At 35.7% G+C, this 20,624-nt stretch overlaps 1 protein-coding gene and 1 long non-coding RNA gene across 4 annotated transcripts; both read right to left on the bottom strand.

The window, feature by feature from the left end:
• Positions 1-1,134: 1,134 nt before the first annotated feature.
• On the bottom strand, positions 1,135-20,160 carry LOC128185883 (carbohydrate sulfotransferase 1-like). Of its 3 annotated transcripts, none has more exons than XM_052855570.1 (7): positions 19,855-20,160; positions 17,830-17,962; positions 17,027-17,066; positions 7,952-8,036; positions 7,044-7,488; positions 5,507-5,862; positions 1,135-1,985 (listed from the first exon to the last, which is right to left on the bottom strand). In XM_052855570.1, exons 4-7 carry the CDS (start codon positions 8,034-8,036, stop codon positions 1,528-1,530), a joined length of 1,344 nt encoding a protein of 447 aa, XP_052711530.1. In that variant the 5' UTR covers positions 17,027-17,066; positions 17,830-17,962; positions 19,855-20,160; the 3' UTR covers positions 1,135-1,527. The 3 variants fall into 3 exon arrangements, with proteins under 3 accessions (XP_052711530.1, XP_052711531.1, XP_052711529.1); XM_052855571.1 differs by lacking the exon at positions 19,855-20,160 and adding an exon at positions 18,351-18,366; XM_052855569.1 differs by lacking the exons at positions 17,027-17,066; positions 17,830-17,962; positions 19,855-20,160 and adding an exon at positions 8,663-8,972.
• On the bottom strand, positions 2,356-3,624 carry LOC128185884 (uncharacterized). Its single transcript, XR_008243855.1, has 3 exons — positions 3,245-3,624; positions 2,644-2,747; positions 2,356-2,545 (listed from the first exon to the last, which is right to left on the bottom strand). It is a non-coding gene; the product is annotated as an uncharacterized LOC128185884 (long non-coding RNA).
• Positions 20,161-20,624: the final 464 nt, after the last annotated feature.

The raw sequence follows: 20,624 nt of genomic DNA, 5'->3' as shown, positions 1-20,624 counted from the left end.
TTTGAATTTTTCTAACTTTGAAAGGAGATTGATTCTGCTGGTGTAAATAGGAGAAAGTCCATAACTTTGTAAGATAAATGATTTGTATGAACAAAATTTTGATACTGTAATTACGAAAAAAATCGGACCAAGCAGCTTTAACAAGACTCAAGCTTTGTTTACAAAACAAAGAATTCTAACTTCTTAACTCGCTTTTAACTCGATATTTGACTTTCAAATTTTGTTAAAGCATTGAAAACATCTATATTAAATACAGATATAAAATTGAAAAAATAAATTTTAAAATTTTGGGCTCAAATCGTGTCCAAATCCCTTTAAAGCTTTAATGGCTTTTAAGGCAGCAACCATTGTAAAGAAGAAGACTTCTCAGTATTGCCATTTTGATTTTTGTCCTAAAAAATCCAGATACTCGGTTCTTTTTTCTAGTAGGGTGAAATATACTGATCAGTTGTATAATGTAAAATGTCCTAATTGGAAGTTATAAAGTGTGGATTTAACATTTTTAATTTTAAAGATGTAAACAAACAAAACCATAAGTGGTTAATATAATCATGAGGTATTCTGAGTAATACTCAGAATACCTCATGATTATACTATTATTCGGTTAACGTTTGTGTTAGTAAATAGATCCTAAGAAAATATTACTTTTTGAACGTTTCAAACAGAAATTGTCATCAAAAAAAAAATTTCTGTGCCATCGCATTCTGTTTAAATTAAATCTCGAATATAACATACCTAAATGTGAAGTGTTGATTTTATCAATATTTTTGTAAAATTATAATATTGCTATTTGAAAAAGCTAATGTTGTTAATAATTTTGACATAAATTTCTGGTCTTAAAAATTTTTTTAAAATATAATTTTCAAATAAATTCCAAATTCATTAATATTTTGAGAAAAATTGAAATTGTCAAAAAAATCATAATGCTAGAAAAGGGGGGGGGGGGGGTAATTCCTATCAAAATATATCTTTTGTCAAGGCAAGAAAGTGGCCATGAAAATATTATAGAGGATATCTTTATGTTGTGTAAACCACCCCTACACCCCCCCCCCCCCCACACCCCCACACCCCCCAAAAAAAATTAAAAAAGAAGAAGAAAAAAACAGAAATACACTTAAATAATTTATACACTGCAACGTTTTGTTCCCCCTTAATTTGAGGATGATTTATTAAATAAAGCATTGTAAATCCCTTAAGTCAAGATACACAATTATAACTTAACCGTAAACAATAAACCGGGAACATTGTCAATATCAGATTTCTGACAGGCCTTGGTTGATACATTAATTTTAGTTCCCATAAACATCGTCACTTTCATTTTTATATCTTTTGTATGAATACTTGAATGATGATTCAATGGAATTAATTGTACATTAGTACCAGATGAAGCCTCGACGAATCATATTATCTTAAATATCTCGTAAATGTGTTTCCATGAGTTGTATGCCATGAAACAAAACACAAAATGTTATTCATTCACACGGGGTCTGAGATCAAATAAGGTAATATTTATGACAGGTGTGATCACTAGGACGCTTCCATTTCACTACGGGGGAGCCGGAGGGGTATTGTAAGGTCTCTTAGCTCAGCCTTGGACCGTGCTGGGAGAAACCCGTAATGTTCATAGGTTTCCTGGCACTGTTTGTCAATAAGTTTCACTTCCGAGTATTTCAAATTTAGGCGCCATTTTTCCACGTGCTCGGATGAGTTGGCGCGCCTGCTACAGATGGCGCACCCATCCCGCCCCGTGCTGGTGATCCCGCTGATGTAGTCACGGACAGTGGAAGAAAAGTTCATGCCCGTAAAGTCATAAAGAGAACGAGAAGTTTTTATTGGGTTCGAAGCGAGGTCCTCGTAGTAAAGTCGCATGATACGGCCCGGATACCGGCTCCGGTATTGCTCTGAAAAATAGAAATCCTTGTTCATGGCGGTACACTTCTGCCTGGCAAATCCTTTGTTGTATTTTGTTGTTTTTGCTAATAGGTCTGAAAATGATAAAATTGAAGTTTAAAAATAAGGGAATAAAGATTATAAAAACGGCACAATACATGTTCACATTGTCGCGTTCAATCATATATACAGTTATAATAACAGTTTGAATTGGGCCTTTCAATGAATACATGTATGTGTAGTCTGGACTATTTCTATCATTATAAGGCTGTTTAAAATTAATTCTACGTTTAACGTAACATGAAAATTTAAAACCTACGAGGGAGGGAGGAAAAAAATAAACAAACAAAATTTCAAACAAGTGTGTATTTATTGAAAGTCACCCATTCAGTTATCAATACATCAACACTGTCATATAATACATATGGTAAGATTCAGCCCAAGTTAATTTTTGCATTTTCAAAGCATATACTTTTGTGTAATTTATGTTTATATCCTTTCTGTGGGTACATCATGTATACTGGACGAGAAGTGGAGTGACTTGCAAACACATCAAGTGGTACATCCAATGGATTTACATCAACACAGCAACCGAAGGGAAAACTTTTTCTTTTCAGGAAAAAATGTTGCACAACACATGTGATTCACATATTATCTACAATCAAAATAATGATATTATTTCATACATTTTCATAATGACACATTTTAAAATTTAACATATCAGTGTTGTGTTGTAAGATTCACTGTACCTACTTCTAAGAATTCAAGACAGGGTTCTTGAAATAACTGCCACCCTACAAGTGTATTCCACTTCTCTCCGTTCCTCCGCTTTAGCTGGGCCACCTGTTAGTTTCTTCCTATTATAATTTGTGAATGAATGAATTATTATTCCTGAACGTGTTATTAAAAATGTAGATACATTTCAAATGAAAGGGATTTGCATTATCGTGTCAAAACTCTTATCTAAATCAGTAAATTATGCTGACGTAATGCATTGCTTCACTTCAAATTACATCTACAATTATTATATTTAAAACCAAATATTGGTAGTTCGAACACTGAAATCTTTGTATGATTTTAAAAGGGTCATTCACCTTTGAAATTGAACAAAAGTTAAAAAGGAACAAATTTATCACATCTTGAAGGTAATATTGAAGTCTATGGAGAAAGGTATAATTTTTTAAACTCTTTGTATATATTTTCAGTACAGCGGTGGTAAGAAATTGCTTAAGCTTTCCCCTTCTTAAAAAAATGCAAAAATAACTTAACCGTACACATTCTCAATTTTTGTTAAATAAGATGGGTATTCATTTCAGTTGTTGATGGATCACTTAAATAAATATATACAACAAACCTCGTTTTTGCCTTTTTGGGCGGAAGTTGGTTCAGCATGGTTCAGGCTCTGTGACTTGACAACCGAAATTAAAAAAAATCTCGAATAAGATTTTTACTGCCAACTTTGATCATGTGTTTGTCTGATCCATTATTGTTGGTTTTTTTACTTTGATAGTGGCGTAGACTCCCATGTTCTTCGTATTGTGAAAACTGAATGCCTCAATGCTGTCTTTGAGCATGTTTTTCTCTCATACAGGATGTAGAATTCAGTCGCTAAATGAAAACCCAAACGGTACGACTTTTTCAAATCCGGATTTGTTTGTTTTTTCAAAACGACAATTTCGCCGAAACCTACGCGCGCGGGTTACGTTAAACGTAGAATTAATTTTAAACAGCCTAATACATGAATATCATATAAGCAAAATCTATTTGTTAATACATGTAACTGTGAAACGTCATTATATTTTAAATGTTCTCAGAATTGTTAGAGAAGAAAAGAAATTTCTATGAATTTAAGATTAGTATTCATTTTAGGTTGCAAAGAAATTAATTCTTATGTGGCATAGATTGATTTATCAAAGTCAAATGACTGACATTTCTCGGGGATAGTTTAAGGAAAACCAAGTAATTTATTGATATATTCAAGATTTTCTTAAGGGCGAACACATTTGGCAAATGACATGTTAAATAGTGCATATTATAACATCAGGGTTGCAAAGCAAACATCACCGCAATCACCAAAATTTATATTTTTACAAAATCATATACACACAACCCTACACTCATCAAACTCCAAATGCAACATTTCATCTACACAGATTTCTCAAGTTAACAATGACGTTGTAGATCTCATAGGCGTCGGAACCGGGGGGGGGGGGGGGGGAGGAGGAGGCTTAACAACGATTGTCCCGATATCTGGTAAGTCTAGCCCCCCCCCCCCCCCCCCCCCACACACACACACACTTTCAATTTGCTTCCGACGCCACTGGATCTACACTGTATATACTCAATGCAATGACCTATATCGACTTTCATCTAACCATCCGAGACGTCTGATGAATTTGTCGATTATTCATCCCTTTTCAATGTTTTAAAAAGTATTGTCTGGAGGAGATCTCGTGTTGGTTGTCGACGAGAAAATGGTGGCAAAAACACAAATTATAATATGTTTAAAAATGACTAAGAAATTTTTGTTTACTTTTAAAATTTTATTGGAAGGTAAACTACCAAGGCAAAGATACTTAAAGTGGGATTTTCACGGCGGCCGGAGTCTCCCTACATCACATCTCTGTGTCTAAAGTGTACCTCTAGTACTGTATATTAATACTTGGCCTTCACGTTATAAAGATTGTGCCCATTCATCATATACCTGCTTATTTTGAGAAGACAATGACGTAATTTGACAAAAGTACCAATAAATTACTCTTAAAAAAACATAACAATAGCAGTCACGCAAATAACATTCTTAATTGAAAAAAAAGAAAAAAGAAAGTAAAAAAAGCGAGAGAATAGGAGCTAGATTTCCCAGGTGACAATAGTTTGTGTCAGTATTAAGGTAAATGAATTAGATCTGTCAAAAATCTTGACACGCCTCTTGAGTTAAAGAATTCCAGGCATCACGCACTTGCTCTTTATACACAGGTAAGCACTATTGATTTACTTGGGAATCTCCAGAACAAATGACAAAACTATGGTTCTATTAAAATGGTATTCAATTACCCCGGGATCAAAGAAAATGAGAAAATTATTGAGAACCTCTTAACATCGTTGAATAAATTTGCAAACATCTTTTGCGAACTTTTGTTTTCCTATATAAATTCTACGTTCTATTTTTATTCTGAGTATTTATCAAATGAGAAAATTGATACGAGAAACTTGCTTTTAAAAAAAACCCGCGACATATCACATATAAACACAATATAAAAGCACGAAGGCACCTAAAAAGAAATATGCCGAACCTTTTCGGGGTTCGGTCATCATCTTTCTGTTTAAAATATTTTTTAAGTGAAAGGTTAAATCTAATTTTTTACTGTCTAAAAAAAATATTTATGATTATAAAAAAGTTTATCTTTATTATAAGCCTTCCCTAGCTGCTCTATAGCACCCCCACCCCCCCCCCCCCCCAAAAAAAAGGCAAGGTGTATCTTTGTAAAATGACCCTAAAAGTCTACATTCAGAATCTCTGTGCTCAAAGTTCTTCAGTGGGCGTAAACGCAGATCATTTGACCAGGGGACCTGCATGGATGGTGTCGTCCATCAGTGTGGACAGATCTATACGTACCTATTGAGTTGACCTGAGCTCGTGGGTCCCGCACTAAATGAATGACCTTCAGGTTGGGGTACCTCTGGAGGAGAGTCTCCACGTGCATCATAGGTATCCGTATCGTTTTGATCGTCCTGAACTTTGACCTTTGACATGAATCCTGCAGCTGAACCCCACAGATTTGGGCGGCTAACTTTTTTTGAATTTTTTGGCCAGTTTTGTTCACATAGCACTTTATAAATTTATTAGTTTTGTTTCCAAAAGTCTGGAATCCATGCACAAGTGTCCCGAAGTCCAGGCGAGCGAAATCACAGTCAAAGTATGAGTTAATTACGGTGAAGGCACGGTCAAAGAAGTGTTTCCTCCCAATGTCACTGAAAAAAGGACGATCTGAGGTGAATAAGAATATGATGAAGAATTGCTACATCATTAGTATTCGAAATCATGCCATATTTAAAACCATAAAAGATTATAACAATATGATTAAAAAAAACTAACAGTTGATATGAATTAATCCTGTTGTCATCATAAAAAGGACAATTAATCGATGTTAAAAATAATCAAGTATATGTGTATTATAAAGTAGTTCAAGATACATATTGGTCATTGTTAAAGACCAGTAGAACTCGCTAAAAGATACATGCGAGATTCGGATTTGTTGTATGTATAAATTTACTCTTGCCTGTGACGATTATAACCAGAATTTTAAATTCATTATTCATTATTTCAGATACTGGCCGGTTCATTTTTCATTATTTCAGATACTGGCCGTTTCATTATTCATTATTACAGATAATGGACGGTTCGTTGTTCATTATTTCAGATACTGGACGGTCCGTTGTTCATTATTACAGATACTGGATGTTTCATTACACATTATTTCAGATACTGGTCGACTCGAAGCTTATTCAAGCCAAGGTCCACGAGGAGCGGTGTGGATCAGAAACCCTTGGCTAGCGAAGATGATTCTTACGTAATCATACGAGTTTCTACTCGTGTCTTTGCATAGAGGTATATCAACGAGTGTAACTTAGTATTAACTTGTAGCTCATTGGGTGGTTACTTCAATAAAAGTGTGTCTTTTTATAATATTTGAAAATCTAATGCTATTCTTATATGATATGATGGCGTTATGTTCTGAGTGAATGTTCAGGCATATTAACCTACAATTATATGTGAATGATGGTCACTGCAACTATAGGTAATTTATAAATTGGTTGACGAATGTGTGGAATTTAAGCGCATAGGGTTGATATTGATGACAGGTTTACACGTGGAGTTCTGATAAAGTGAACCATTATTGTTGTCTGTCTGTCTGTCTGTCTGTTGTGTTTGTACATGCTTGATTATTTAAAGCCCTCCATGATGTTACAGGTAACAGTCCAATAAATGAAACTTATAGGATACTTTAATGTTATTTAATGAGACGTTCACAATAAGAAATTAACTGGACTCGTTAAACTTAAGATATTGCCACAAAAAATATGTAGAGAAAAAGTAATTCTCAGTAACTTTGTTATAAACTGGAATAAGGACTAAAGAAAAGTTTTCTTACACAACTTCTCCGTTAAGAAGTTGGACCCTGTGAATCTTGGCTCCATTTTTCTCAGTGAAGTGGAGCGGTTCGTACACATAGAACGAGTCTGGGTCCTGCTGCAGAATATCGCCTGTCAGGGATGACCCGCTCCTGATGTAAGCTACGATGAGGATCTGTGTAGAATTAGATCTATCAGGCGGAACCTCACCCCCGCCCCGACCGTAAAACAGGGTCCCATTGTCTTCACGCTCCCTCACAGTCGCCGGTGTAACAGAGGTAGACGGATTTCGTCGACTTGTACGTTCTCGATTCACTTCGTAGAATATACTGTTCGTTCCCATGGGAACTCCTCTGTTGATCTTTGGAGTGATCTTGGAGAAGTTGGAGAGGTGCGCAGACGCCGTTGATCTGACGTTGAAGGCGTCCAGGCGCCTTCCGCCGTGTACGTAGGTGTTTTTCTGAACTATAACAAAGGACAGATACATATAAGTAAATGAACAATCTAGTAGTTAAGTTTATCTTGTCGCTGAATTAGCTGTCCAGATTATGGTTGTAAAAACAGCTTTTACGCAGAGAAAATTCGAAACTCGTTTACTAGCCACATTAAATATGTGAATTGTATATGGATAAAATATCTGTATGGCAGAATTGTTCAGGTTTTTTTTTTACTAAGCTTGTAAAGTGTTGTAAAGCTGTCAGCCCAAAAGAATGGAGCATTTATTTATTTCTTCAGCGATCTCTCTGCGTTAACGTTTTAATGGATGTGTATAGCAAGTTTTATGGATTAATTTTATATTTCGTATTGTTTATAAACTATCCCCTTAAGCAGCACATTAATAAATTGATAAATTCATTGTCGTATGATAAAGCTATAATTTCTTCCTGGGATATAAATAAACATTTATTGCACGTTGATAATGTCTCACCTGCAAAGAGTGTTAAATACAGGTGCGCGGTGGCGAGCATCAGACCCAGTGTGAGGACCACACGCTTCCATCGCTTCTTTATCATCTGGAAAGACAGAGATTGATATAGACTCGTATGTAGTATCAAATATAACAACATGAAAAGACACGGCACTGACTGAGCTTCCCTGTAGAACACCAATAACCCATCAAAAACTGTACAACGGTAATAGAAAATTAAAATTTCTGTTGATGGACATTTTGACACAGGATACGGAATCTGAATATATTATATAAATAACGAACTAGGTTTACTCGTATTCAAGCGTTTAATTCTGTGGTTGAAACTCGTTATATTTGGTTAAACACTTATTTCAATTCTAAACTAATTTATCTCATGCTGTCTAAGGGGCTGTGGATTCTTTGATAAGAGATAATGAAGGCAATTAATCACACAAACCACTATATAACGATGACCGGAGCTGATATGAATAAAAAATTGAATTACATATACATGTACTAGACTAAAAGGTATTGATATTTAAACAAAGCAATGCGTGTCATTGAAAGTTTTTTTTTATCAAAATCGAAATACAAAATACAGCGACTACTAAAAGAAATATTTCATTTTGACACTATACAACATCTTAAATAGGAGTATCATAATAAATTGCTATTAACCCTTTCTTTTCAAAGAAACGTGTTCAAATATGATGGATTATTTTTACGTACCGAAATATCAATCATGACTAGTTGTCGATATTTTGTATGAGGAAGCCATTTCTCCTAGAAAGAAAATTTGATCGAATCCAAACAATTTAATTCTTCAATATCCCAGGACCATTTAAAACAATGCCCAGAGCACGTCTCCGAGACCTAACACTGCTCTTTGTCTTCCGTCGTTTAATAAAATAAAATATCCTCGTAAACGTCTCAGGGAGACTCTGTTCAGTCGTAAAGGACTCACTCCCAGAGCGGGAACAACATCTCGCGCCAACAGCTCTATCACTTTTACAAGCCTGGGAGTTGCGCGGACTGATTTTACCCCCGTTGACCCCCAAAATGACAAGAGTGGAAATTCAGTCATGGTCCGAAGATCAAGCGCTTTACTTTTTATGTATAGAAACAATGTTCAGCTGACTGCGAGTTTTTAAATACCATCAATTATAGCAGGCTCTCTCTGCTTTAGAATAATCATGATTGTATTAGACCAAAGTATTCAACAACCGGTTCTACGTGTATTATTCGAACGAACTTCAACATTATACAAATAGTGCCTGTTTGGGAGGGTAACAGTTGAAATTGACACCCCGAGGAAACAATTGTCAACCGACGCGAAGCGGAGGTTTGAGATGAACCGTTAACGGTTGATTGGTTGTAATGTGCCAGTCTTTTCATTTTGTGATGAACCGTTAACGGTTGATTGGTTGTGATGTGTTAACGGTTGATTGCGTGTGATGAACCGTTAACAGTCGATTGGTTGTGATGTGGTAACGGTTGATTGCGTGTGATGAACCGTTAACAGTTGATTGGTTGTGATGTGTAAACGGTTGATTGGTTGTGATGAACCGCTAACAGTTGATTGGTTGTTATGTTTTAACGGTTGATTGCGTGTGATGAACCGTTAACAGTTGATTGCTTGTGATGTGTAAACGGTTGATTGGTTGTGATGAACCGTTAACGGTTGATTGGTTGTGATGTGTCAGTCTTTTCATTTTGTGATGAACCGTTAACGGTTGATTGGTTGTGATGTATTAACGGTTGATTGCGTGTGATGAACCGTTAACGGTTGATTGGTTGTGATGTGGTAACGGTTGATTGCGTGTGCTGAACCGGTAACGATTTTGTGATTAACGATTGATTGGTTGTGTGTGTTAACGGTTGATTGGTTGTGTGTGTTGACGGTTGATTGGTTGTGTGTGTTAACGGTTGATTGGTTGTGTGTGTTAACGGTTGATTGGTTGTGATGTGTTAACGGTTGATTGGTTGTGTGTGTTAACGGTTGATTGGTTGTGTGTGTTAACGGTTGATTGGTTGTGTGTGTTAACGGTTGATTGGTTGTGTGTGTTAACGGTTGATTGCGTGTGATGAACCGTTAACAGTTGATTGGTTGTGATGTGTAAACGGTTGATTGGTTGTGATGAACCGCTAACAGTTGATTGGTTGTGATGTTTTAACGGTTGATTGCGTGTGATGAACCGCTAACAGTTGATTGGTTGTGATGTTTTAACGGTTGATTGCGTGTGATGAACCGTTAACAGTTGATTGCTTGTGATGTGTAAACGGTTGATTGGTTGTGATGAACCGTTAACGGTTGATTGGTTGTGATGTGTCAGTCTTTTCATTTTGTGATGAACCGTTAACGGTTGATTGGTTGTGATGTATTAACGGTTGATTGCGTGTGATGAACCGTTAACGGTTGATTGGTTGTGATGTGGTAACGGTTGATTGCGTGTGCTGAACCGGTAACGATTGATTGGTTGTGATGTGGTAACGGTTGATTGCGTGTGGTGTGTTAACGGTTAATTGGTTGTGATGAACCGTTAACGGTTGATTGGTTGTGATGTGTTAACGGTTTATTGCGTGTGATGAACCGTTAACAGTTGATTGCTTGTGATGTGTAAACGGTTGATTGGTTGTGATGAACCGTTAACGGTTGATTGGTTGTGATGTGTCAGTCTTTTCATTTTGTGATGAACCGTTAACGGTTGATTGGTTGTGATGTATTAACGGTTGATTGCGTGTGATGAACCGTTAACGGTTGATTGGTTGTGATGTGGTAACGGTTGATTGCGTGTGCTGAACCGGTAACGATTGATTGGTTGTGATGTGGTAACGGTTGATTGCGTGTGGTGTGTTAACGGTTAATTGGTTGTGATGAACCGTTAACGGTTGATTGGTTGTGATGTGTTAACGGTTTATTGCGTGTGATGAACTGTTAACGGTTGATTGGTTGTGGTGTGGTAACGGTTGATTGCGTGTGATGAACCGTTAACGGTTGATTGGTTGTGATGTGTTAACGGTTGATTGGTTGTGTGTGTTAACGGTTGATTGGTTGTGTGTGTTAACGATTGATTGGTTGTGTGTGTTAACGGTTGATTGGTTGTGTGTGTTGACGGTTGATTGGTTGTGTGTGTTAACGGTTGATTGGTTGTGTGTGTTAACGGTTGATTGGTTGTGATGTGTTAACGGTTGATTGGTTGTGTGTGTTAACGGTTGATTGGTTGTGTGTGTTAACGGTTGATTGGTTGTGTGTGTTAACGGTTGATTGGTTGTGTGTGTTAACGGTTGATTGCGTGTGATGAACCGTTAACAGTTGATTGGTTGTGATGTGTAAACGGTTGATTGGTTGTGATGAACCGCTAACAGTTGATTGGTTGTGATGTTTTAACGGTTGATTGCGTGTGATGAACCGTTAACAGTTGATTGCTTGTGATGTGTAAACGGTTGATTGGTTGTGATGAACCGTTAACGGTTGATTGGTTGTGATGTGTCAGTCTTTTCATTTTGTGATGAACCGTTAACGGTTGATTGGTTGTGATGTATTAACGGTTGATTGCGTGTGATGAACCGTTAACGGTTGATTGGTTGTGGTGTGGTAACGGTTGATTGCGTGTGATGAACCGTTAACGGTTGATTGGTTGTGATGTGTTAACGGTTGATTGGTTGTGTGTGTTAACGGTTGATTGGTTGTGTGTGTTAACGGTTGATTGGTTGTGTGTGTTAACGGTGATTGGTTGTGTGTGTTGACGGTTGATTGGTTGTGTGTGTTAACGGTTGATTGGTTGTGTGTGTTGACGGTTGATTGGTTGTGATGTGTTAACGGTTGATTGGTTGTGTGTGTTAACGGTTGATTGGTTGTGTGTGTTAACGGTTGATTGGTTGTGTGTGTTAACGGTTGATTGGTTGTGTGTGTTGACGGTTGATTGGTTGTGTGTGTTAACGGTTGATTGGTTGTGTGTGTTAACGGTTGATTGGTTGTGATGTGTTAACGGTTGATTGGTTGTGTGTGTTAACAGTTGATTGGTTGTGATGTGTTAACGGTTGATTGGTTGTGTGTGTTAACGGTTGATTGGTTGTGATGTGTTAACGGTTGATTGGTTGTGTGTGTTAACGGTTGATTGGTTGTGTGTGTTAACGGTTGATTGGTTGTGTGTGTTAACGGTTGATTGCGTGTGATGAACTGTTAACGGTTGATTGGTTGTGATGTGTTAACGGTTGATTGTTTTGTGTTTGTTAACGGTTGATTGGTTGTGTGTGTTGACGGTTGATTGGTTGTGTGTGTTAACGGTTGATTGGTTGTGTGTTAACACTCCAGGAAGGTATGAGCCTCAATCAATCTACATATTTTTTTGTGTCAGAACTTTTAATATTTACATTTTCTAGTTTATTTACATTTCCTGCGATAACACTGCGTATCGTTTTTGTACTATATAACCCATAACTTCAAATGACGCCATATTGAGGCGCAAGTGGGGTTTGCTTATATAGATTTAAATATCTAATCGTACGATGGCTTAAAATTATATAATAAAATAAATAAATAAATAAAAGTAATAAGGAATCATTCTTTGAATATTATGAGGAAAATAATTTCGGTCTGGGCGTGATCAAATATATCATAAAGCGCTTCGGGCTTTTGGCTTCATTGTGTCCCTTTTTATTGCATCACTGTGTCACTTTAAGGAAAAATTTTATTATATAATTACAAAAGGTAGCTTAATGCATTGTTCTTAATAACATACGGAAAGTGAGGCAAACCCTAAGGTGCAATAGGCAGCCAAATTACCTGCAGAAAGTAATATTTAACAATTAGCTGACAGAAGGCATCAGGACACACAGCAATGTATCTTGAATTTGTATAGACTAAGAAGGAATTTTGAAAAGTTTGCTTTTTACAAATATACAAGTCGTCAACGAAACTAACTGAAAAAAGATCATAGTTTGGTTTAGTTTAACAGTCAGCTTTATTTATATAAAATGTTTCGTTGAAACACGTGACGGAGCTAAGTAAACCATTATCAAGTGGGTATACCTAATAACTTTGCCAAGCGTCAGCAATTTTTGAAAAACGATTTCGCAAACAAAAAGTTGAGGAGAAGGCTTATACATAAGCATTTCTTACCACCTATTAATGCGGTAATGAAGGATACTTGGTAATCAACGAATAAGACTTCCGTTCCTGCCAAATATTTGACATATGATTTTTCTGGTCTTATATTATCCACAAGATTCAATCTTATTTGAATATTTAACTGAGCTACATGTAGGGGGCATTTAGTTTGACCTGTTGGTAATTTAAATATAATCGTCTGTATAGTTACGATTGATTCTGGTTCTTTTGCAACGAAGACTACAGACTAAACATTAACAATGATAAAAAAATTTAAGTATCTCTATAGGCCAGCTACATGTATTCTTACGAAATTCAGCAATTTTTTCATCATCCCTGCTAGGTTTAAGCATTAAAAGTTTGATCTGCAATTTAAAAGATTGAATACCGTTGATTTTTCTTATCGTGTCTTGCTTAATCGTTAGTACATGTAGCAGAGAAGTGAACTTTTAGAATACAGACTGAAAACTAAACATCCATGCTGACACTGATGGTTTGGGAATTTCTCTTCTGGGGAACTCATATATTACAGTGGTAAGCCACCTTAATCCCTATAACATTTATAAGGTCCGACAATAATCAATCAGCGGTAACAATAATTGTGTTTGTACCCAGACACAGAGTATCCCCAATCCAAAGTCTCCACCGACAGACCAAACTTTAAGCAATCAAATTGTTCGACATCTCTGACTTCTGACACGTTATAATGATATCAAAAATAGCTACACGTACATGTACATTCATTGGACTTTAACCACCCACCTCCAAATGCGGTGTTCTATACTTATACATGGTCTTTCGACCAAACTAAGAGCAAACTGCTAAAAGAGAGCTAAATAAAATGCTTGATTTGGCTTTTTGAAATTTCTTTAGCCTTTATTCAACACATTAGGAATCACATACTGTTTACTGAGAGGTAAATAACCCTTATGATTTTAAATGGGATTTGGTGATAAATTGATTTTAAATTTTGACTTGCTTGTTAAACATATACCCAAAATATCACACATATCTTCAATATATGTTATAAAATGAGGATAATTTTGAGTAATGCTTGGGCATCATGTTGTGTTGATTATGCGTAGTGTGAAGTATATAAGCATTGCACACATCATTGCATATTACGTAGCATTGCATATCACGGAACATTGCATATCACGTAACATTGCTTATCATGTAACATTGCATATCATGTAACATTGCATATCATGTAACATTGCATATCATGTAAATGCAACATTGTATAACTTATATATGTATTGTTATTAAGCATGTAATATTGTATAGCATAAAATGTGTTTTGTTATAAAGCGTGTGACAATGTATATCATGTAACATTGCATATCATGTAACATTACATATCACGTAACATTGTATATCATGTAACATTGCATATCGTGTAATTTAACATTGTATAGCTGATATGTGTATTGTTTGGAAGCATGTAACGTTGTTTATCATATAACATTGCATATCATGTAAATTTATGATTGAATAGCATATTATATATGTAGTATTTGAAAGCATGTAACGTTGTTTATCATATAACGTTGCATATCATGTAAATTTATGATTGAATAGCATATATAAGTGTAGTATTTGAAAGCATGTAACGTTGTTTATCATATAACATTGCATATCATGTAAATTTATGATTGAATAGCATATATAAGTGTAGTATTTGAAAGCATGTAACGTTGTTTATCATATAACGTTGCATATCATGTAAATTTATGATTGAATAGCATATAAGTGTAGTGTTTGAAAGCATGTAACGTTGTTTATCATATAACGTTGCATATCATGTAAATTTATGATTGAATAGCATATAAGTGTAGTGTTTGAAAGCATGTAACGTTGTTTATCATATAACATTGCATATCATGTAAATTTATGATTGAATAGCATATATAAGTGTAGTATTTGAAAGCATGTAACGTTGTTTATCATATAACGTTGCATATCATGTAAATTTATGATGAATAGCATATAAGTGTAGTGTTTGAAAGCATGTAACGTTGTTTATCATTTAACATTGCATATTACGTCGATGTAACATTGTATAGCTAGATGTATAGACGTAACATTGTGTAGCTAGTTGTATAGATGTAACATTGTGTAGCTAGATGTATGGATGTAACATTGTGTAGCTAGATGTATAGATGTAACATTGTGTAGCTAGATGTATGGATGTAACATTGTGTAGCTAGTTGTATAGATGTAACATTGTGTAGCTAGATGTATGGATGTAACATTGTGTAGCTAGATGTATAGATGTAACATTGTGTAGCTAGATGTATAGATGTGACATTGTGTAGCTAGATGTATAGATGTGACATTGTGTAGCTAGATGTATAGATGTAACATTGTGTAGCTAGATGTATAGATGTGACATTGTGTAGCTAGATGTATAGATGTGACATTGTGTTGCTAGATGTATATATGTAACATTGTGTAGCTAGATGTATATATGTGACATTGTGTAGCTAGATGTATAGATGTGACATTGTGTAGCTAGATGTATAGATGTGACATTGTGTAGCTAGATGTATAGATGTAACATTGTGTAGCTAGATGTATAGATGTAACATTGTGTAGCTAGATGTATAGATGTGACATTGTGTAGCTAGATGTATAGATGTAACATTGTGTAGCTAGATGTATAGACGTAACATTGTGTAGCTAGATGTATAGATGTGACATTGTGTAGCTAGATGTATAGATGTGACATTGTGTAGCTAGATGTATAGATGTAACATTGTGTAGCTAGATGTATAGATGTGACATTGTGTAGCTAGATGTATAGATGTGACATTGTGTAGCTAGATGTATAGATGTGACATTGTGTAGCTAGATGTATAGATGTGACATTGTGTAGCTAGATGTATAGATGTGACATTGTGTAGCTAGATGTATATATGTAACATTGTGTAGCTAGATGTATAGATGTAACATTGTGTAGCTAGATGTATAGATGTGACATTGTGTAGCTAGATGTATAGATGTGACATTGTGTAGCTAGATGTATAGATGTAACATTGTGTAGCTAGATGTATAGATGTAACATTGTGTAGCTAGATGTATAGACGTAACATTGTGTAGCTAGATGTATAGATGTGACATTGTGTAGCTAGATGGATAGATGTGACATTGTGTAGCTAGATGTATAGATGTAACATTTTGTAGCTAGATGTATAGATGTGACATTGTGTAGCTAGATGTATAGATGTGACATTGTGTAGCTAGATGTATAGATGTGACATTGTGTAGCTAGATGTATAGATGTGACATTGTGTAGCTAGATGTATAGATGTGACATTGTGTAGCTAGATGTATATATGTAACATTGTGTAGCTAGATGTATAGATGTAACATTGTGTAGCTAGATGTATAGATGTGACATTGTGTAGCTAGATGTATAGATGTAACATTGTGTAGCTAGATGTATAGATGTATGGAATGTGTCTGGTTATTATACAATGCTCTTGAACATGGATCACTGCCTACCATGTTTATTCATTACGCTTATATTGCTATCCTTGTCAGTATATATATTTACATGTAGCTTTTGTGATGTGTATTTATATATGAATAAAAATTGTTTTCCAACTTAAAGTTTCATTATTTGTAAGTTAAATAAAAAACGTTATTGCTGTGGTTTCTGCATTCACAAAATTTGTGATTCACCTGTAGCAATCAAATGTTGCAATTATTTGAATGTACTTAATCTATAAGGATCCTCATTGCTAAAAAATATTTTCATCTCGCTTTTCAATAAATAACGTCATCCGTGGGTAGAGTTACATTAGATTTTTTTTGTTCTTGCATATTTTTGATCAAGCAAGGAAGTAAAATGTTTCGGAAACAAATTGATACAGATTAATTCATCAGCACGGTGGAAAAGGGTTTCGGGAAGCAGATTTCTTACAACTTAGAAATTCATCATGGAATATGTAATCAATTAAAGAAGAATAAGCACATACCTTGAGTAGCACTCACGGCACGTGACGACACATCTGTTATCTGGAAATAGACAGGAATGAGTTCTGAATATAGCAAGGCCTGCAACCGACGCGGGGAGTAGTGTATCGGATAAAACCCTCAGTCCCAGGGGGGCAGACTTTCCGGGAAAGTGTCTGATTGTGTTATATAAGTACCCATCATCACAGCTGTGAAGCTGTAGCTTTATGGCTTTGTTGGAACACAGTGTATGTCCAGAACATATTCCGGGAGGGATGGAGAAAGGAAGCATCGAAACAGATCAATAACAAATTTGTTCAGGGAAATCTTGCAATTACCAATATATAGGAAGTTGTAGCGACGGATAAAAATAGAACAGATACGTTTTGTCTAAAGGCCCCGGTCTATCGTGTTAATGTCTATCATTAATTCATATTGCTGTTGTTTTGTTGATCAGTGTTGTTTGACGTCCTAGCGAGACTATTCCCCTACATCTAAAAAAAATCTAACGAATTATATACAAAACAACAGACAGCCTGTCCTTTACCATCTACATATACAGTGCGTTTCCATTGATTCAGTTACTTGTGATGTGTTTGGTTCCTATAGACCCATGTTACATGTTTATAAACTAAAGACATATCCGTTAATTCTCAGCCTCCGGCGAGGAATTGATTATGGTAATTAATGACTTATCTTTAACATCTACTGCAGCAGCGATATTTTCTTTACTGTTGTATGGTTTAACGCCGGTTTCCGGTCATTTGTTAAGCCTGATTAATGAACCAATAAAAGGACACCTCCATGATCCCAGGTGTACTCCTACCTGAATGGTTGTTAGCTGGTCCCGACCCGTGGGTGGGGGATTGCACGGGCGCGGTCCCGCAGTTTTTTCTTCTTGCTCACCAATTCACATTCCGCTCACCAGTCTATCTGCACAAATCCTAACGTGTGATTTCCTGTTAAACAAAACTGATATTAAATTGAACAGAAACAGTTTAACCAGTGACTACTCAGAATCTATTTCTGAAACTCGTATATCATAAACAAAATGTATAAAAACACAATTACAATGCGTCGTCATGTCTCAGTGCTAATTGTTAAACAATTACCACAGGTAATTTTCATTACCTCATTACAAAGTAAGATTTCATTATAAAAGTCCCTGTCTTATAAGTGTGGTACTGTAATACAAGCATTATATTTAGCAGTATAAAACAAAGTAGTGTGAAATAATGCACTAAATGTAATACATGAATTGACAAAGACAGAGTCTTGTTTGTGGAAACTGTAGTAGAAGTAAAGATGTCGGTACTTTGTTAAAACAATGAAGTCATCAAAGCCTACCTTATATGCAGAATAATAGAGTTTCATCAGAAAAAAAACTAGAACTATTAACAAAGCATCTGTGTTTTGTTTTTCCTGCGGCTTGTTGTACGTAAAGTCGATCAATAATAGCATTGAACGTATCCTCGGCCGTGCATTGACGATGCGCGTGCGAGGGACGGTCTCCCGCGGTACCAGGCGATGGGGGAGACACTGGTCAGCGTTACTTGACCGCACTAATTCTATGTGAGGGACCGTCCCACAATAAAAAAAAATAGATTATTCCCTACACCGGATCAACCTGGCTAAGAGAGAGAGAGAGAGAGAGAGAGAGAGAGAGAGAGAGAGAGAGAGAGAGAGAGAGAGAGAGAGAGAGAGAGAGTTACTGCAGTTATGTTGATCCCCTTCCCTAGAATTCAATTATGATGTCATTATATACCATAATTTGCATTATTTGTTTTTTAGTCAAAAATATTTTAAATGTACTTGCTGATTAAAAAAAAAGATTAGATACACAGATTGAACCTAACACCGTGGTTATAGACCGTAGAACTTTTACCACTCTAGAGATTCATGTCCTTCTAAAATATTTATACTATATTTTGATAAACGACTTGAGTTCTAAAAACTTACATTACCTCCCCTTACTACATGTAAAAATTACACCTTACACTTACTGCCATACAGATAAATATTCATAACATATATAATTCAAATTAAACATAAATAAATGACTTATTCTTTATTTATGCAATACATGTGATAGCTTGGAGAAGTAGAAGACAAAAGAAGAATGGCTTATACCATACGTTCAAATAAACAGGATATTAGGACGGAAACTTCCTACGGTTCCTAATCTCGAAAACGATATGGACACTCTCACACCTATTTTCCCAACTTTCCTAGATGCTTGAATTGAACCATCAGGAATCTCCAAGTTGATGACTTTTGTTGAAATGCATTGGTAGTAGTTATAACCCCAGGACACCACAGATGTCACGTTGGTTTTTTACGTGGTGTGGCGATTTTGGGGAAACTCAAATTGTTCATTGATTGTTAAGTAGCAATTACATGTAAAATCCAAGTACATTAAAACTTGGTGTATTTATATCATATAAGACCTTAAAGAAACTGGGAACATTAGTTGAAGGTACGAAGGTACTTTTTCTGATCAGGTCTCCCAGATGATCCAATGTCTAAACAACCCTGATTTTCTTTTATTTTCTCTTTCTATAAAAATTTTGTACTTTATTTAACATTATACTTGTATGTTTTTGAGAAAAAAAAATGAGAATTTGAATTTGATCAGTATTCATCATTCGGGTTTTTTTTTCGTGGTAATTGATTTTTTCGATTATTGATTTGTTAAAAACAGATGTCGTGGAGTTTTAACCAAAGAAAATCTTGATGTTAGCTTTTTTTAAATTGAAAACGGCAGAAGAATTGTACAAAAACAAAAAACAAGACACCAAAAATGCATAGTGCTGGTTTACACGTGCGTCTGGTGAAAAGTTAAGAATATTACCTCGATATATTCTCCGTGTCAGCCCAGTGGGGATCGTAATAGAAAAAGCAGCGAAAAAACACTGATTCGATGGCTGGAGACAGATTTGACGACTAGAGACAGATTCGATGATTAAACACTGGTCACTGATTGAGGTGGCTGTGAAGGTGTCCAGGACCCTCTCTCGTGCAAAGTCCTGAACCAAATAAACGATCGGCGTAACGCCTTACACAGGTGAATAAATCATCACTTTTGTAAATGTTAATTAGGATCTGAACCCTGTAAAGTATTCTGGTCGTTTATACATTATATAAACATTCCATGCGTCACCTTCCTTCTGAAATTCAAAATATAAAATAATAATATGGGACACATCATCACGTAGTAGAGGGTGCCACTCTGTATAACGAAACAAGCGTGTCGCGGGAGCTAGCGGGCCTATATTAATTTGTACTGTCATATTTGTGTGAATTTGTTCATTCTTAATTTATGTGGTGCTGTGGAGATTAATTACAAGCTGTTGCATTAAGCAGATTACGGTCCATGGTCGGGGACAGAGGGGCCCCGCTGCAGTACCTTATTAGCTCGCTGTAGCAGATTTTATACACATCGAGACACTTTTATTCCGCTTTTACACATTTTGCAATAAAACGCGCAAATCAGATTTTCTGTGACGCGGCTTAAGAACGAGCCTTCGGAGGACGATTTACATATCACACGTAACTTTTCTTCCAGGTTACACACTATACGTCTTCAAAATGAGAAGGTTTTAGCTTCTTGTGAAAATTTAA

The sequence above is a fragment of the Crassostrea angulata genome, chromosome 5 (genome assembly GCF_025612915.1).
Source record: "Crassostrea angulata isolate pt1a10 chromosome 5, ASM2561291v2, whole genome shotgun sequence".
Classification (NCBI taxonomy): domain Eukaryota; kingdom Metazoa; phylum Mollusca; class Bivalvia; order Ostreida; family Ostreidae; genus Magallana; species Magallana angulata.
Note: the sequence above shows the minus strand (reverse complement) of the source record. Positions and strands in the feature narration are given on the sequence as shown.

Excerpts from the sequence above, each read along its gene's own strand:
- LOC128185883 (XM_052855569.1), bottom strand. Across the intron at positions 7,489-7,951 it reads GTATTTAACACTCTTTGCAG|TTCAGAAAAACACCTACGTA; the intron begins GTGAGACATTAT and ends CCTTTGTTATAG. Across the intron at positions 5,863-7,043 it reads CTTCTTAACGGAGAAGTTGT|TGACATTGGGAGGAAACACT; the intron begins GTAAGAAAACTT and ends TCCTTTTTTCAG.